The 19,044-nt window shown below is 30.1% G+C and overlaps 1 protein-coding gene across 3 annotated transcripts; it reads right to left on the bottom strand.

The window, feature by feature from the left end:
- Positions 1-267: 267 nt before the first annotated feature.
- Positions 268-18,705, bottom strand: LOC139520830 (ciliary-associated calcium-binding coiled-coil protein 1-like). 3 transcript variants are annotated; one of them, XM_071313807.1, is made up of 10 exons: positions 18,579-18,705; positions 14,890-14,907; positions 6,448-6,545; positions 5,735-5,904; positions 5,173-5,320; positions 4,407-4,479; positions 3,713-3,835; positions 3,459-3,485; positions 873-992; positions 268-457 (listed from the first exon to the last, which is right to left on the bottom strand). In XM_071313807.1, the coding sequence occupies exons 1-10, from the start codon at positions 18,597-18,599 to the stop codon at positions 377-379; spliced, it is 879 nt and encodes a 292-aa protein (XP_071169908.1). In that variant the 5' UTR covers positions 18,600-18,705; the 3' UTR covers positions 268-376. The 3 variants fall into 3 exon arrangements, with proteins under 3 accessions (XP_071169908.1, XP_071169906.1, XP_071169907.1); XM_071313805.1 differs by lacking the exons at positions 14,890-14,907; positions 18,579-18,705 and adding an exon at positions 14,656-14,797; XM_071313806.1 differs by lacking the exons at positions 3,459-3,485; positions 14,890-14,907; positions 18,579-18,705 and adding an exon at positions 14,656-14,797.
- Between the last annotated feature and the right edge of the window lie 339 nt (positions 18,706-19,044).

Below are 19,044 nucleotides of genomic sequence, written 5' to 3' on the forward strand. Positions count from 1 at the left end.
CATTGATGATACCGCCGCAATGGAAACACCATTCCTGTGTCTTGTTTTTACTCTGTCAAGGCAAGACAAAAATGGATGAGTGGATAGTCATCTTTATGTGTATCATGTGCACTGGTCATTTCTGTTTTGTGTATCATGTGCACTGGTCATTTCTGTTATGTGTATCATGTGCACTGGTCATTTCTGTTTTGTGTATCATGTGCACTGGTCATTTCTGTTTACCACAGCTTCAATTAGTAAAAAGTGCAACAAAAACTAATTTAGATATTTAGTTCACATTTTTATACAAAACAAATTTTAAATAATACAATTATAGTAACAAAATAATAGTCTTCAAAAGGAATATCACAGTATATATATAATCTGTACACAATATTTATTCTGCCACTTTATGAATTTTATTTATCCTCTGAATAATATTATTTTCCTTTTCCCTGAGTTTTGCAGCAAGGTCATTCTGAAAAAGAAAGAATGTTCAAAATTATATTTTCAAACAATAATGACCTCTTTTACATTTTAGATATCCCATGCTCTCCCTGAAGGTGGTTGAATTTTCTACCAAGGATAGGTTTATTTGTGACAATAATGGATTCATAATGGATTCATAAGTCTTATAGATAGTAGGTCCTTATATATCCACCTATTATTATTACTAGGTTTGGTCCTACACATTTGAGAAAGGACATCACTGAATTTGATGTGTTTTCTTTTTTTTTCTAAGGAATTGCTATATCACCTGATACTGCTCAGGTCATCACTGAATTTGGCCTGCTAATGTTTTGAAAGTATACATAGCTATATTACCTGATTAGGTTTGGTCATCTCTGAATTTGACATCATAATTTTTTAGGAATCATACATATCTATATTACCTGCAGTCCTCCTAACATTTCTTTAGCCACACTTTCTATGACTTCTCTGACATCATCCACAGTTAAATCATTAAAGGCATCAATATCTGGTACTGTAGGCTCATCTTCTTTTGGTGTCTCCTGAAGGAATAATTTATTCAACACATAAAGAATTTGAAATATTATTCAAACTTGGATAAATGCTAAAAATGAAACTACACATTTTAAGTGATAGCATAACTGCTAAATGGATTATTATGAATAGATTTAAAATAATATCTATGGTTTCTAGGACTTAGAATTACCACAGGATTATTACAAACGTTTAAAGAAAATTCTTTCTTTTCCATAAAATTATGATTTGCAAACATTCTTTTTACATTATAACAGTACTTCTTAAGCTATGATGGAAATGTTTTTATTTAACTCTAAAACTTGAAGATAAAAATTTAACAGCATCTCAATTAAATCAATAGTCATGATCAAAAACAGGTCTTTAAGCATATGCCCCTTTTTTTTCTTGAGAAACCAAGATAATTTAATATAGACTGATTTGATGTTTCATTTAAAATTCAAAAAATAAATTAAATACCTCAAAGGCCATTCATTTTATATTAAAATGAATTGATGAAAGCATGTAGACCAGCTACATTGGAACATGCAAATATATTTTGATTAATACATGTATACAAATTATGAAATTGAATAAAAAAGTAAGCAGAAGTGAATACAAAGGCATCCTTAGACCAAAGCAATTACTATTTATATTATCTATGTATGGATAAAGTTTACTCAACTATCTACTATAAAGAACTTGTAAGCGATACAATATATATATTTCAACTATATGATTTGATGGATAAGATTGAACATTTATTTTCGAAAATCCATTTGGTTGATTGGATTGGACACTTATGCAGAAGGAAACGCCTATTGATTTTACTTGATAAGAATTACACTTATAAAAATTAAGATAAAGGGAGAAGGGGAGCAAATTGATAATGAGTTCAAGTGTATAACGTACCTTACTATATTTGCGTGTAAATTTGAACTATATTTATTTATTTATTTTTATTTTTCAATAATGATACACATTGTACAGTGCATCATAAGCCTATTTGGCTGGCTGCAAATATATATTAATGTAATTGTTTGTTATAATTCAGGTTGCACTTTAGTATTAAAATATTTATTCATTCATATAGGTCACTGTTTATATAGTGTTACTTAAAAAAAAATATATAAATTGTAAAAATCATGAAAACGGTTTGTGATGGTTAATTTCTCTTGCCTGATTGAAATGAAAGTCAAACATATTGATGATATAGGGAAGGAGAGGAAGCCGTTTGATTTTGTATCAACAGGTTAGAGTCGATGTTATTAAATAATTATTTAAACAAAGTTGGTTTTAGTCTAACTACGAATTGTCACACAATTATACAGGCAAAAAATTGTAATAAAAGTACATGTTTATTTGTCCCTGCAAGTATATTGGTATATAGAGTGACTCTATATACCAATATACTTGCAGGGACTTATTGTTAAGTCCGACCGTGCAAGGGCATAGACTATTGAAACAAACATTTTCTCTCTCAATAAATATGCAGTTAAATGTTTAAAGTTGTTTGTTGAAGATGTCCCTAAATCAAATTAACAATAAGACAACAAATGGAAGTTTTTTACGACCTTGACTGGCTATACAGCCCTTGCACGGTCGGACTTAACAATAAGTCAACCAAGAGATTAGGTTATATGACATTAAGTGCAGGAGGTCAAGGTTAGATAACATAAAAAAAATAGGAGGGGGGGGATTACAATACTTGTACATCAATTTTGACTATTTTTTCTCATTGATTGTTGATTGGTTAGTGTGAGGGAAAGGTTGGTACAACATGTATCATGAATTTAATATGACTATGTAAGCCTGTGTGTTAGCCTGTTTAGTGACCATCAGAGAGAAATGGAAATTAAACATTAAAAGGATCATGAACATACACATGTATATTAATGCCTTTGTGTTTTCATGCAGGTAAAATATAAATCTTAACATCTTTAAAATAAACTGCTAAGCCATATAACATATTAAGTTTACTTATATAGCCATATATTAACAAGAAAAGAATATGTATTAGTATTAGTATTAATAAATATTTAATGATGGCTGTCATTGTAACAGATTGGACAAATATGATTCCTGTTAAACAGTCAGGGTTTTATTTAATTTGAACTGAGATAAGAAAAAAATTATTAATAAAGATCAAACAAAGAAAGTGATAAAAAATGTATTTACAAATTCAGGGATAGACAACTTTTGCAATGTCTGTATTTCCATAAAAACAATAAATGTCAAATGTACAATGATTTGTAATGTTTGAAAGTTTCTAAAGAAAAAAAAGAAAATATTGAAAATTTACTTTTTCAAATCTCTTAGTTTTATATGGTATTTTTATTCTTTCACCTGAATGGATAGAAGAACAATAAGTCAAAAAGGGTTTTGTGTGAGAACTGTGTATAAATTCTATCATTAACCTATTATTTGATCTTTATTCTTATGCGGTAGCAGTGAAAAATAAAGGGAGATAACTTAAAATACTTCTATGACATTACCTGATCTGATTTTGTATCTTCAGCACCCTAATCAGACAAGGAGAGACAATTTATTTAAATGTTGATGTATAAAGGTTTATATGTAAGAATATATTTAATTAAATTACTAAACAATGATTATATTGGAATCAAGGGAAAATGCATTCATAATATATAATTACATACTGCATAAAACATGAAAATAAACTGTTACTAAAAAACTTGAATAATATATTTCAACCATAAAAAAACATTATTTTGTTTTTGATACATACCTCTACAGGGGGTGGTGTTGGTGGGGGTGTAGCTATAAACGAGGCATACATATCATCCTGAACTCCTTCATGTAGAGGGGGAGGGAATGGCAGTGTCGAAGGCTTGGCCACTTCTATAGAAAGCTGTAAAAGTTATGATCATTACTTCATGTATTAACTACCCCCATGTTAATATATAGTTGATTTTTGTTTATCTAGACACAAATACAAATGAAGCTTTCTGCCTAAATAATGGTCTTACTCGTAAAAAAGAAAATTTGTTGCACTAGCCAGTAAATTCTCAACTATTTTTTCAGTGGAAGTTATAAAAGAAAATGATTATAGATTAACAATTTTTTTTATCAAAGTCAACAATAGTACAAGTACATGTACTATCAATATATTTCACTGGTTTTCTCCATCCAATAATTACAAAAAAAGTAGAAAAAAATTATTTAGCATGGTGATAATATGTTCCTATATAATTTTAGACAAATACACAGTCTATCTTTTATAAATTGTTTCCAGTTAATGATATTTGTTAGTTATATGTGTCAAAATAAATTTCTCCAATAAATCAATGTAATTATCTTCCCCAGAAACCACCCAAAGTTATGACTTTATGGTTGTTTTCCAATTAATATTTCCAGGCCAATATTACAAGTATAAATTTTGATTTTCTCCCATTTTTAAGTAATATTATATATGAACTCACATCTGTTCCAATAATTTCTTCTGCTTGAGTGTGTGTGAACATAAACTGGTATAAATTATAGTGTTGGAACAAGCTAGAATAAAAAAATTATGAAAACATACAATGAGAAATTATCCATAAATAGCGGAATTTTAATCAAATAAAAAAAATATGTTACTCTACACATTTTTATCAGGGTAAACAGAATCATTACTGCGAATTATGGAACAAACTGAGATATGTGGAATTTTTTAACTGCCACAAATTATCTCCCTTGCTACAAGTTTCAAATTATGAACAGAAACTTGCAGATTTTTGATTTTTTCATCTTGAGGATGTATTTATGTAATTTATTTGCAAGATGATTTGAAATCAGTACTTTAAACTTCTGTTATAGAGATAAACAACAGTATGCCAGCATAGATACAACATAAGATGAAAACCATCATTGATTGTGATTGTAAAATTTGTGAAATTTATGTCAATATACAATAAATATATTAGAAAAGTTTGTTCATTTCCACAACTTTATGCTATGCCTGTGGAGGCATCAACATTCATTTGCCATGTTATATTAATTAATTATTATGCAATTTTACTGTAGAAGTTAGTTAAGCAGCAAATTGTATCATCACTGAATTAGCAGCAAATTGATCATCACTGAATAGTTCTAATCTGAAATGATCCAAACCTACCAGATAATATATTTTCCACTAAATTATCCAATGTCACATTTCTTGTGTGGCAATCAAATGTTTAAAGTATCAGATTTTAATGATATTCTTACCTAGTATTTATGTACTGAGCAATGGCTTTTGCCTGTGCTACAGAGAAAAAATCTAAACCAGCAGATTTGACATCAGGATATTCTGGTTCTATACCCATCATCACAGCTTTAAATTCTTTCAAATTGTCTACCTTGTTCATGTGTTGTTCTGTAAAAAAAAGTTAGTTTAAAATGTTACAATATAAAAGGTTCAGTAATTCAGATGTAAATATAATAGAGCTTAATAAAAAAAAGTTTCAAACATTGTTAAAATCATTTTCATAAAACTCCTACATGTACTATTAAATTTCTTTCTCAAATAAACATGCTCTGATTTCTGCTGATCGTATGGTTATAATATTGTCACAATTTGTGACTTTGTTCCGTTGGTGTTTTGTAAAAACAAAACTAAGAGACAATCTTTGAATTCTATCTGTTCAATGAAAACTTACAAAAAATATTCACAAAAATGATAATGAAAATTATAACTGAATAAATGACTAATCAATGTCAATAACTTTAAAATAAAATATATAATCCAATGCAAACATTGGTCTTTTAGATAAATTTCTTATATAATTACCTTTTACATTTTCAAAGAGGTTATAAACTACAGTAAATAATCCTGATAACTGTTGTGGATTTAACCCTTGTTCTTTACCCCACCATACCGCTCCTGTGTAATAATCTAATGTAGAGGCTTCCTGTAAATCTGTGCTGTAGTTTTTTAATTTGAATATTTCACATAATTCTCTGAAAATGAAAAATATTCATATATCAAAATTTGGTTATTTTGTTATTTTTATCTTGTAAATAAGAATGAGTTAATATGACAAAAAAAAATAGTTATTGTTTATTTATATCAAGGGTTTAGATTAAGGATTTTAGTTTCGTACATGTATGTATAGGCTATACAGTATAGCTCTACATGGGTTTGAAATCTTTCAGTAAAAGCAAACTAATTTATCTTTTCAGATGATTTCACATGACATAAAATTTAAAAAAGAAGAAAGATAGATTTAATTCCACCTTTCCATTACAAAAATTAAGATTACTAATATACCTTAACTTATAAACTGTAAGAATTTCAATATCATTTAACTTCTTTTTGTGTTGGGGAAAACATGTAAGACTAGACATATGTGTAATTTTAAATGTGGTGCATCAGTGCAAAGATAACTGCTCATATTGTTTAGATTAGAAAACATTATATATAATACTTGTATAAAAATGCTTAAGAAATTGTGATTAACTCAACCGCATTGTATCATTGAGCATAAGAAACTTTGAAATTACTTTTGCATGTCTTCAACTTCTAATGTGAGTAATTTTTTGGTCTGTTCTTCAGACAATACTTTAAACGCCAGAACAGCAGTTTCATCATCTGGGTCATCCTAAAAGAAAGAAGAAATCATTTATAGAAGAGGATACATAAATTAATTCTCCTAATAAAGCCAGCTCTTTGTTATATACATGAACACATTGTGCAAGAAGTCAATTCTATCCAGATATCTATAAGATCTTGTAAAACTTGGTTTCTAAGTACATGTATTTGCCATTCTACAATTAGAATTGCCTAAGCTTATCAAGTCTCAATTAGTTTAAATATAAGAGAACTAATGAAAATACGAGTTATTATGTCATTTAACATAAATTATATTCAAAATCAAATGCCTAATTGACTATATAAATGTGTAAATGTGTAGATTTGTCCAGATATATAAAATAGAAGATGTGGTATGATTGCCAATGAGACATTTATCCACAGCTGCCTATTTAATCATATAACGATTTGACTTTTTCTGTAGGTCACTATTTAACTTGTACCTCAAATTTGTATATCTACCAAAGAAAATAATTACAAGAATACAATTAATTCCACTTACATGTATATGTTTAACCCGTCACATTCTCTATGTATGTGTCTGTCTTACATTTAAGAGAGTGAGCTTTTATTTCAATGGCTGTTGTTTGTTGCTGTGTTACATATTTGTTTTTAGTTCATTATTTTGTATAAAATTTAGGCTATAAAGTTTTCTTGTTTGAATTATTAACATTTGTCATTTTGGGGACTTTTTGTAGCTGACTTAATGCTTATGGGCTTTAGTAATTGGTGATATTTGTTAATTTCTGTCATTTGGTCTCTTGTGAAGAATTTTCTCTACACACACATACCACAACTTTTTTATATTCTTCATAGGACTTCATATTCCCATTCACAGGTAGCACCTGCTTTAAATTAGTTGTATGTTTTTCATAGGTTTTCACTTCAATTTTAAAATCAAAATTTAAGGGAAGCACTAATGACAGGACGATTACCCGGATAGTGACAGGACGGTTGACCGGACGACATAGAAATAGTCATAACTTTTTTGTTATTCAATAGATTTGTTTAATATTTGTAGACCTGACAGATATTAAACTATATTTTATGAAAATTAAAAAAAAAGAGGGAAAATAATTATTTTTGAGCCAAAAAAGTTGACCGGACGGTATTCACACTCGCCAATATACGCTATACATATATTCAACCCCTCGACAACAAGTGTTGATATCTCTTTTGTTTTACAATATTTGATCATGAAATTCCGAAATCTGTGAGAATAATAAATATTGGATACGACAATATAAACTTTATAGTGAAAAAAAAAGTTTGTCTCCAAAAAAAGTTGACCGGACGGTGTTCACATTCGCCGATGTACGCGTTAATTATATTGAACTGATAAAAATAAGTGTCAATATCTTATTTGTTTTACAATATTTTTACACGAAGCTAAAAAATCTACGAGATCAATAAATACTTGATATGAAAATGTAAACTTTATAGTAAATAAAAATGTTTTTCTTCAGAAAAAGTTGACCGGACGGAACAAACATTCACCATTATATGCCTTAAATATAATAAGTTGGTAGACACAAGTGTTTATATCTCTTTTATTTTATCAAATGTATGAAATTATGAAATCTGAGAGATAAATAAGTAAATATAAACTTTATATTAAATATGTAAAATGTTGTTCTTCAAGAAAAAAGTTGATCTGACGGATTTAACATTCGCCGATATTATAATTTAAATATATTGAACTGATCGACACAAGTGTTAATATCTCTTCATTTTTATAATAAATCTGTCCATGAAATGAATTAATTTGTGAGATTAATAAATATTTCATAAGAAAAATAAATAAACTTTAAAGAAAAAACAATGAGCCCAAAATGTTTATGTGAGCGAGTTCACCAATGCATAATACAGTCGGAAACCCGGTTGAAATAGAACAAAAGAATCGAAGCTCTTTGTTAGAGAAGGCGATAAATGTGTGTTGTATTGTTTACTATAGTGACAACAATTTTAAAAGTTAATAGAAACAAACAAAATTACAATTTTCTTCTCAATTACGAGGTGTTTTATTTAAAAACGCCATTTGCATAAGTTTTCAATTTATCTAGTACATAGTTGAGCAGAACAATTAGATTTCAAGTCGACGACATGGGTATCTTTCAAGTTGGATGAAGAAAATGCATAACCTCCGATTTTTTTGAAAAAATTACCACGGACGGAAAACATATCAATCTATTAGTTCAGTAATTTTCGTGTCTGCTCTTCCATTATGTGACTCAAGAAAAAATTCCAAAAAATGGGTAACAATTGTATCGAAAAGAGAAAATGGAGTGCACCTTTTTATGTTAGGGCGTGTTTGAGTTGAATATTTTGTCTTGATATCTTACAAAGTAAGATTATTTCATACATCGTCTCGCTTCAGTTCAGATTCTATTATTTTTATATATCAAAGCTACAGATTTACTTTATAACACAAAAAAATAACAGTACTAAAAGATGAAATATATAGGTCAAGTGAAATACCTATCGAATGAGTCACAAAAACAGAAAAGGTGTGTTCGAACAACTATTTTTTTACTGAAAGTACTTGACGACAGTCTTTCAAGTTGGATGATGAAAATGCATATCTTTGAAAAAATATAATTTTGTGTGTGTGAAAACTAGGGTTTATAGTCTTTATACACTACAAAAATCTAGTCTGCCCTTCCACGAAATTTTTAATTATAATTTTTTTTAAATGTTTATGAATTTTCGAAAATTCCACCTGACAACCGATTAGACAATAGTTTTAAGTTGAATCAATGCTGACAAGATCATTAACTGATGCTCATTAGCTAGTTGATACATTTGTCTTTTAAAATACAACTGACATATAAGGATCGTAATGGTGTAATGTGGATAGTTTTATCGGTTGCCATGAGCAAAATTGGTAGCGTGTCATCCCTTCAATGGCTTCCATTTCTACGATTGTGAAAATGAACTGGGGTAATGGGGAGATAATTCTGACGAAGTAGATTCCTGACTGAATAGAAGTAATGATATTTAATCAAATTAATCTAATTTTGACACTTGTTGTAATCACCAATCAAGCCAAATAACATGTCAATAAAATTTTCACACCTGAGACATCAAATACATTTAATTGAATTACCTTATAATCAGTTTGTAATTAGTATCCATTTAAAGAAGAAATTTTATGAAGTTCAGGATTTCATATTAACATTTAACTCACTTAGTAATAACTATTCAATTGTTCAGTCATTTATGCTCTGACTTTCAACCAGTTCAGATCGCACTAATTATATTTCTATTATATTTTGCTTTTAGCATGTCTTTTTAAAGACAATTTTCAATATATATTCATTATTGAACTATAGATATAGATAGATTGATAATAGTGCTACTATATATATTGCTTTATTTAAAAGCATGTCTTTTTAAAGACAGTTGTCAAACATATATTTATAAATACAAAAGTAAATAGATTGATATTAGTGCTACTATATATTGCTTTATTTAAAGGCATGTCTTTTTAAAGACAGTTGTATAGCCATCATATTAGCACAGTCAACTTACTAGTAGACAAAATATCAAAATGGACAGTGGGGTTATTGTCTATATGCATACAAATGTATTACATCAAACAGAAATAGTAGATATTTTAACTAAACCTGAAACATCTCGTACATCGAATGTTCCCCCCTATAAGCCAAAGGCAAACAAAGTTTATTTGTTTCAAACTGGTGCAGATGATTGGAAATGTGACCAATATCTGTGGATAAATAATGGTACAAAATCAGTCACCATTGGTAATGATGTTCTTAAAAAACATTTTTACAAAATCCGATTACCAGGAACAACAGACCATACAAACGGTAGAAAAAGACCAGTTGGTTCTTTACAGTTTAAGAAAACTGCATATAGTTTGAAAAGTAACAAAAGCTTAATACTTGTGCATTATGAGGGAGATGAAACGGTATATGTACCCGTTAGCCATGGGAACAGCAAAAAGTCACATCCCCCTGAGTATACACGCACTGCTCCTTCTGTATTAAGAAAAATAGACAAACAATTTCATTTATTCTATAGTAATATAAACGATTAACTATAACAGTGTTCCAGCTAGGCCGTTTTCAGAGGGCGCGGCGCCCGCCCTTTTCCGAGTGGCGCCCTGTGCCCTTTTTACAGTTTCCAGGGCGCCCTGCCTTTTTTGAAGATCGATTGCATATTAATTTGCGTATTGATATGATACGCTAATTACTAAATTTTACCTGGGGAAAAGATTATGACTTTGTTTACCACCCCAAGCTAATCAATGGTTACAACTGGTGTCATAATCTGTTGTTATAGGTAATCCGTTTATCGGATGGGTCATTAATGATCATCAACATTAATTCTTTCAAATAGAATCGGTCAGTCGGCAATTATCTTTGAAGAAATGTGCATACAACAACTTGGGCACAATTTGTAATAAAGTTAATTTTTTCATAAAATATTGCTATTAAGAATATTATAACAAAAGAAAAATATTAATACTTGTGTCGATCAGTTCAATATATTTAAGTAAAATTTAAAATTGAGAATGGAAATGGGGAATGTGTCAAAGAGACAACAACCCGCCCAAATAAAAAACAACAGCAGAGGGTCACCAACAGGTCTTCAATGTAGCGAGAAATTCCCGCACCCGGAGGCGTCCTTCAGCTGGCCCCTAAACAAATATATACTAGTCCAGTGATAATGAACGCCATACTAATTTCCAAATTGTACACAAGAAACTAAAATTAAAATAATACAAGACTAACAAAGGCCAGAGGCTCCTGACTTGGGACAGGCGCAAAAATGCGGCGGGGTTAAACATGTTTGTGAGATCTCAACCCTCCCCCTATACCTCTAACCAATGTAGTAAAGTAAACGCATAACAATACGCACATTAAAATTCAGTTCAAGAGAAATCCGAGTCTGATGTCAGAAGATGTAACCAAAGAAAATAAACAAAATGACAATAATACATAAATAACAACAGACTACTAGCAGTTAACTGACATGCCAGCTCCAGACTTCAACTAAACTGACTGAAAGATTATGAGGCATATATCGGTTGAATGTGAAATCCGTCCGGTCATTTTTTTTTTTCTTTTCTCATTTAAATATATAGTTTAATTTTTCGTATAATATATTTATTCATCTCCAATGTTCATAAATTTCAGGGACAGATATGGTAAAAAAAAAATATTAACACTTGTGTCAATCAATTTAATAATATTAAGGCATATATCGGCGAATGTTAGTTCCGTCCGGTCAACTATTTTTTGAAGAAAAACAATTTTTTTATCATAAAGTTTATATTTTCATATCATATATTTATTTATCTCGCAGATATCTCAGTTTTATGAAAAAATATTGTTTACAAAAAAAAATATTTACATTTTTTGTCGCTCAGTTCAATATAATCAACGCGTACATCGTCGAATGTGCATACCGTCCGGTCAACTTTTTTTGCAGATTTTTTTTTTTTTTTACTATAAAGTTTATATTGTCGTATCCAATATTTATTATTCTCACAGATTCCTAAGTTTCATGGACAAATATTGTAAAACAAAAGATATATGAACACTTGTGTCGACCAGTTGAATATATATATAGCGTATATCGACGAGTGTGAATACCGTCCGGTCAACTTTTTGGGCTCAAAAATAATTATTTTCCCTCTTTTTTTTTTTTAATTTTCATAAAATATAGTTTAATATCTTTCAGGTCTACAAATATTAAACAAATCTATCGAATAACCAAAAAGTTATGACTATTTATATCTCATCCGGTCAACCGTCCTGTCACTATCCGGGTAATCGTCCTGTCATTAGTGCAACCCAAAATTTAATGAATGAAAAGTTAAGGTAACATGTGAAATAACTTGTTTTAAAAAACCATCACCATCATCTTAACTTAAGGTTCATGTGGACCCTATGCCCAAAATGGCCGTATTTTCACCTCAAAATTTACCCTGAGTACAGACAAACCTGTGCATCTGGAAAAGTTTTAAGGCATAGCATGCCCTAGTTAAATAGAATTCAAATGCATTGTATGATTTAGAAAATTCATAACGTAACTGGATTTTGCCATGCACTTTTTTTCGTCCCTGCAGAAGATGATAAAATTGACAAACAGTTGAGTTTCCCTGGATATGTATCCACTGCTAGAGCTACCATGTATTCTCTCATGGGAGCAGGCTTGCATGGAATAAATGGAGTAAATCCGTTGATATCATATAAACTGTGGAGAACATTTGTTATACCAAGAATGCTGTACGGTTTTGAAATTTTGAATTTTACCAAGACTGATATTTTGAAATTAGAGAATTTCCAGAAAAAGACATTTAAACATCTGCTATCTCTACCACAAAGAACTGCAGATGCTGCAATATATATTTTGCTTGGAGCAGAAGCCATCGAACAACTCATCCACAAGGCAATGATTTCTCTATTCCTTAGAATTTCAAAAGATACAAATTCCATTGAATACAAAATAGGAATCAGACAATTAGCAACAAAAGATGAGAACTCCAACAGCTGGTATATCAAAGTGGATCATATTCTCAAGTCATATGGATTACCCTCTGCGCATGAGATAGTCTTAAGTCCAAACAAAAATTGGAAAAGATTGACCCATGATATGATAGACTCAACATGGAAAACAAAATGGTCTGAGATAGCTAAAACCAAATCATCATTAAATCATATGGAAATAAGCAAATGGAATTTCCGAAGACCTAATAATTGCTGGAGTAGTGTCAGAGACAACAAGAGAGATGTTGCTAAAGGCATAATTAAATCCAGAATACTAACTGGAACGTATAAAACTCAAAGTATAAATAACCGCTTTGATTCAACAAAATCTGCACAGTGCAAACTTTGTACGGAAGAAACAGAAGACTATAAACATTTTCTTGTGAATTGCAAAAGCCTTAACTCGGTCAGGAAAATTCACTGTATCAGACTCAAACATTTGATGATTGAAAATCAAATCAACTACAACTACATCATTGAATCTGATGAGGATCTTCTCCAATTGTTAATTGACAGTTCCACCAACCTTCGGATACCGAAATCTCAATTAGTAGATATAGAAAGAATCTGCAAAGACTGGGTATTTGCACTACACACCAAGAGAGCAGAATTATTGTGAAATAAACATAACAATTACACTCTGCATATTAACTGTAAGAGTTCAGGAATTCAGTGAAGGATGATGAACAATTGTACTTGACTCCCTACTGATGTACATCCCATCGTCTAAAATTAGCTAGTGTCGGTCATGAGAACGGGTATAAATTTTAACTTATCATCATGGTTTATTAATGACATATATATTTGTTCCATTCCAACCATATAAATTTAATAAATAGAGAATTAAACCTGTTGCTAGATGATAAATCTAAAATGTGCCTCAATGTTATAAGTGTAACAAGTTATAATACATGTTAAAATAAAATTATAACATGAATTAATAGTTCTTTTTTTAGATCTAATGAGGAACCCCGATTGATCTTAACTCTTTATCATCACTGCCATAGATGAACCTGAAACATATTTTTATCTTTTAACAAGTGGACTCTTATAAACTTATTAACTTTAGGTTTTATCCATTTTTAAATTTTAAATCTAAACAGTGTTTTAATCTTGTGACAGTATGCTCTGTACAGTGTAAATACAAGTTTTTTACTTTTTATCCTTTTTATTTTGTTTTACTAAAACTAAGTTACATATTTAAACCTAACAATTTTAATGCTTTATAAATAACTACGCATTTTTAAAAATTTACCTAAAACTAGGATATTTTTAATGCGGTGACCCTGCAAATAGGGTGGACTTCCGAAGAAGAAGAAGGTCCACTCAGGTACACAGTTTAAAGCATCAATTATTGTCAGGTATGAACCTTAATGGACTGAGTCTGATCAGGTAGCACAAGTCGAAATAATTATGATATTTTGAAAGGCTATTCTATCTGTTTCCTGTGACCCATATGTTACAGCTAAAAATTAAAATAGACTTTTAAGACGTCATAATTATTTGGACAAAGGTAGCACCTGCTTCAATAATGATGGCATCATATTAAAAGATTAAGTATTGCTTGTTGTGAATCTGAGTTAACTGTAAACATATACACACTTCTTCCACTGTTACTTTCTTCTTTCCTTTCACATCTTTTCCTGTAGATGCATTAGATCTTGTTGACTTTCCAGAACTTGATTTTGATTGACTTTTCGCGGCCATATTGTTTGTTGCTATGCTTGGTAGACGATTTTTATTTCCGGCAAAGGAGAGTGGTGAAAGTTGATACAACTAATTACCTACTATCTACTACAAAAGTGTGCAACAACGTACCAGATTTTAAAAACTTACCCCTTTCTTTCCTTTCTTCTGCAAATAAAAATATTGAAATGAATCATTCAAATATCTTTTTAGATATAATAGATTTAAATATTTTAAAAAATGGCAATATAGAATATAGGTTATATTTTCACATTACATTATTTGGCAACTGATAAAACAAGAGGGTTGTGCACTGAGGTTGACGTGCGAAAACATTTTTTTATGTCATCTAGGTTGTATGAATTTAGGGTTTCGTCGTAAATTTCAGTTTTAACAACAAAAAAAGTATTTTTCTTATAAAAAAACATCAATCAAACTCTTATCTAGTCACTCGAAATATAACTAGTTATATCTGTGTTTATGTTTCATCGGGCCATATGACCGTCGGCTGTCTTCAGATGTCATCTACGGTAGTTAGTTAGATGGATTCTAGACTTAAATACACTCATGGGACTATAGTGAGTTCTCACTCAAAAACGTAGTTCAACTAGAAGGTGAATTACCACGAGTTTTTTGGGAGATTAGAAACAATAGAAGTCGCCATCAAAGGAGGGGTTGGAGTTATTCGAGCAGCAAACGTTCGGACTTCCAGAGGACAAGATACCACACGACCAGTTGTGAAGTATTGTTCATCAGAACAATAGTAACTGTTAAATGATTTTGATGAATGACAGTTTATTAACGTAATGTGAAACTTTACAAAAGAAATTCAATGTGATCTGTTAACAGAACTGTAATAGTTTTGATTATTTATCATTTTTATACGACCGCAAATTTTGAAAAAATTTTCGTCGTATATTGCTATCACGTTGGCGTCGTCGTCGTCGTCGTCGTCCGAATACTTTTAGTTTTCGCACTCTAACATTAGTAAAAGTGCATAGAAATCTATGAAATTTTAACACAAGGTTTATGACCATAAAAGGAAAGTTGGTATTGATTATGGGAGTTTTGGTCCCAACATTTTAGGAATTAGGGGCCAAAAAGGGCCCAAATAAGCATTTTCTTGGTTTTCGCACTATAACTTTAGTTTAAGTTAATAGAAATCTATGAAATTTTGACACAAGGTTTATGACCACAAATGAAAGGTTGGGATTGATTTTGGGAGTTTTGGTTTCAACAGTTTAGGAATTAGGGGCCAAAAAAGGGCCCAAATAAGCATTATTCTTGGTTTTCGCACAATAACTTTAGTTAAAGTAAATAGAAATCAATGAAATTTAAACACAATGTTTATGACCACAAAAGGAAGGTTGGTATTGATTTTGGGAGTTTAGGTCCCAACAGTTTAGGAATTAGGGGCCAAAAAGGGACCCAAATATGCATTTATCTTGGTTTTCGCACCATAACGTTAGTATAAGTAAATAGAAATCTATGAAATTTAAACACAAGGTTTATGACCATAAAAGGAAGGTTGGTATTGTTTTTGGGAGTTTAGGTCCCAACAGTTTAGGAATAAGGGGCCCAAAGGGTCCAAAATTAAACTTTGTTTGATTTCATCAAAATTGAATAATTGGGGTTCTTTGATATACCGAATCTAACTGTGTATGTAGATTCTTAACTTTTGGTACCGTTTTCAAATTGGTCTACATTAAGGTCCAAAGGGTCCAAAATTAAACTTAGTTTGATTTTGACAAAAAATGAATCGGTTGGGTTCTTTGATATGTTGAATCTAAAAATGTACTTAGATTCTTGATTTTTGGCCCAGTTTTCAAGTTGGTCCAAATCGCGGTCCAAAATTAAACTTTGTTTGATTTCATCAAAAATTGAATAAATGGGGTTCTTTGATATGCCAAATCTAACTGTGTATGTAGATTCTTCATTTTTGGTCCTGTTTTCAAATTGGTCGACGCGCATTAAAGTCCAAAGGGTCCAAAATTAAACTAAGTTTGATTTTAACAAAAATTGAATTCTTGGGCCTCTTTGATATGCTGAATCTAAACATGTACTTAGATTTTTGATTATGGGCCCAGTTTTCAAGTTGGTCCAAATCAGGATCTAAAATTATTATATTAAATATTGTGCAATAGCAAGTCTTTTCAATTGCACAGTATTGCGCAATGGCAAGAAATATCTAATTGCACAATATTGTGAAATAGCAAAAAAAAATTTAATTAGAGTTATCTTTCTTTGTCCAGAATAGTAAGCAAGAAATATCTTATTGCACAATATTGTGCAATAGCAAGAATTTTTTTTAATTGGAGTTATCTTTCTTTGTCCAGAATCAACTTAAATCTTTGTTATATACAATATACTATGTATATTCACTTTTTACTACCAACTGATAAATTAAAATAATTTTTACCATTCAGTGATAACAAGCAGTTTTTTTACATCTTAATCTTTTATGATGTATTTAAATGAGTAGTTATTGTTGCAAACTCCATTAGAATATTTTAATTGAGATTAGTTTTGGAATAAAGGAAAGGGGGATGTGATTAAAAAAATTGGGTTCAATTTTTCTCATTTGAAATTTCATAAATAAAAAGAAAATTTCTTCAAACATTTTTTTGAGAGGATTACTATTCAACAGCATAGTGAATTGCTCTAAGAGAAAACAAAAAATTTAAGTTCATTAGAACACATTCATTCTGTGTCAGAAACCTATGCTGTGTCAACTATTTAATCACAATCCAAATTTAGAGCTGAATCCAGCTTGAATGTTGTGTCCATACTTGCCCCAACCGTTCAGGGTTCAACCTCTGCGGTCGTATAAAGCTACGCCCTGCGGAGCATCTGGTTTTAGTAAGTTTGAGGCATAACTGTAAACACACAAAGAAATACATCGAGAAGATGTATGAAAAATATTTGCAAGTAATTCGTCTAAATGAATTATGTCAGTCTAATCTAAATGAATTATGCCTAGTCTAAATGAATTATGTCTAGTCTAAATGAGTTATGCCTAGTCTAAATGAATTATGTCTAGTCTAAATGAATTATGCCTAGTCTAAATGAATTATGTCTAGTCTAAAGGATCTATATTATGTTTAGTTCTAGATGAATATGACTAAACCGATATAGATTAACGACTAGACTATAATATGATTCAAACTATACTCAATTATTGATGACTAGACATAATCAATTGTGACTAGTCATTATCATATTTCAACGAGCATATAGTAAAGTCATAAATAATTAAGACTAGATATACTTTTTACTAAAATTGCTGAGTTTTTTTTTGTTCTTTCCAATATTCTTTAAAAGAGATTATCAGAAAATACGATGACATATAAAGTCATTGTCTAACGAGTCTTCATGCAAATAATACGTATTCATTGGATTTCTACATCATTTTCTACATCATTTTTTACTAGTTTAAGTAAAGGTACATACCGATCATTCCATATAGTCAATTGGTGTATTAGATTTAATTTTCTTCAAGTTTTTTGTTTAACCTATATGGTGTCAAAGATATATTTCAAATCTATAACTTGTCCTCTATATATAGGTGAACAAAGCAACAGAGAGTATCATAAAGAATGTTTTGATTCTTTTATAAATGATTATATTACACACAGGTATGTTTTTTTTCACTTGACGTACCACGTTACCTTTTAGACATCCTGAGATCGTTTCTACCGAAAATACCCTCTATCAATTTGTTTTTTCACTATGGCTTTTTTGTTTAAAGTCAGCAGACAGCTGAATTGCAATTATGAAGTATATAGTAACAAAAACGACGGTTTTGATATAATTACTCAATTAACTATTATTTTGCTTACCTTTCCACCTTTCTTTGACATCTTTCTGGTTGACTTAAATATTTATGAATGGATCAAATGAACAAAATTAATCCACGAAAAACAGAATTCATTCCATTTTCATTCCTGCACAAATAAAATGAACTAGATGTCTCCAATATACCGACCGAAATAAAATGAACTAGATGTCTCCAATACACACAAACAGACAAATACTTTATGTTAATCTATCACAGGATCGCTTGATAAATGCAGAGATTAAAATTTATTCTTCTGTTTTACAACCCTTTAAGTATAGTACGTTATTCATTTAATTTTAAATCAGATTGGTTTGACATGTAAATTTACCAAATTTAAATCTACTAAGTGTTTTATAAAATAATCCACTACATGTTTTATGCGTTTGTTTAAAGAATTCTATAAACAGAAATATACAGTTGTATAGTAACGATTCTCCGATGAATCATATCTTTAACGACATGGGATT

The sequence above is a fragment of the Mytilus edulis genome, chromosome 4 (assembly GCF_963676685.1).
Source record: "Mytilus edulis chromosome 4, xbMytEdul2.2, whole genome shotgun sequence".
In the NCBI taxonomy this organism is placed as follows: domain Eukaryota; kingdom Metazoa; phylum Mollusca; class Bivalvia; order Mytilida; family Mytilidae; genus Mytilus; species Mytilus edulis.

Bases quoted from the DNA above. Each gene is read 5' to 3' on its own strand.
- LOC139520830 (XM_071313805.1), bottom strand. From the start codon at position 14,760: ATGGCCGCGAAAAGTCAATCAAAATCAAGTTCTGGAAAGTCAACAAGA. The intron at 3,836-4,406 runs GTGAGTTCATAT...TAACTTTTACAG, and splicing joins AAGAAATTATTGGAACAGAT to CTTTCTATAGAAGTGGCCAA. The intron at 3,486-3,712 runs GTATGTATCAAA...TTGTCTGATTAG, and splicing joins CAACACCACCCCCTGTAGAG to GGTGCTGAAGATACAAAATC.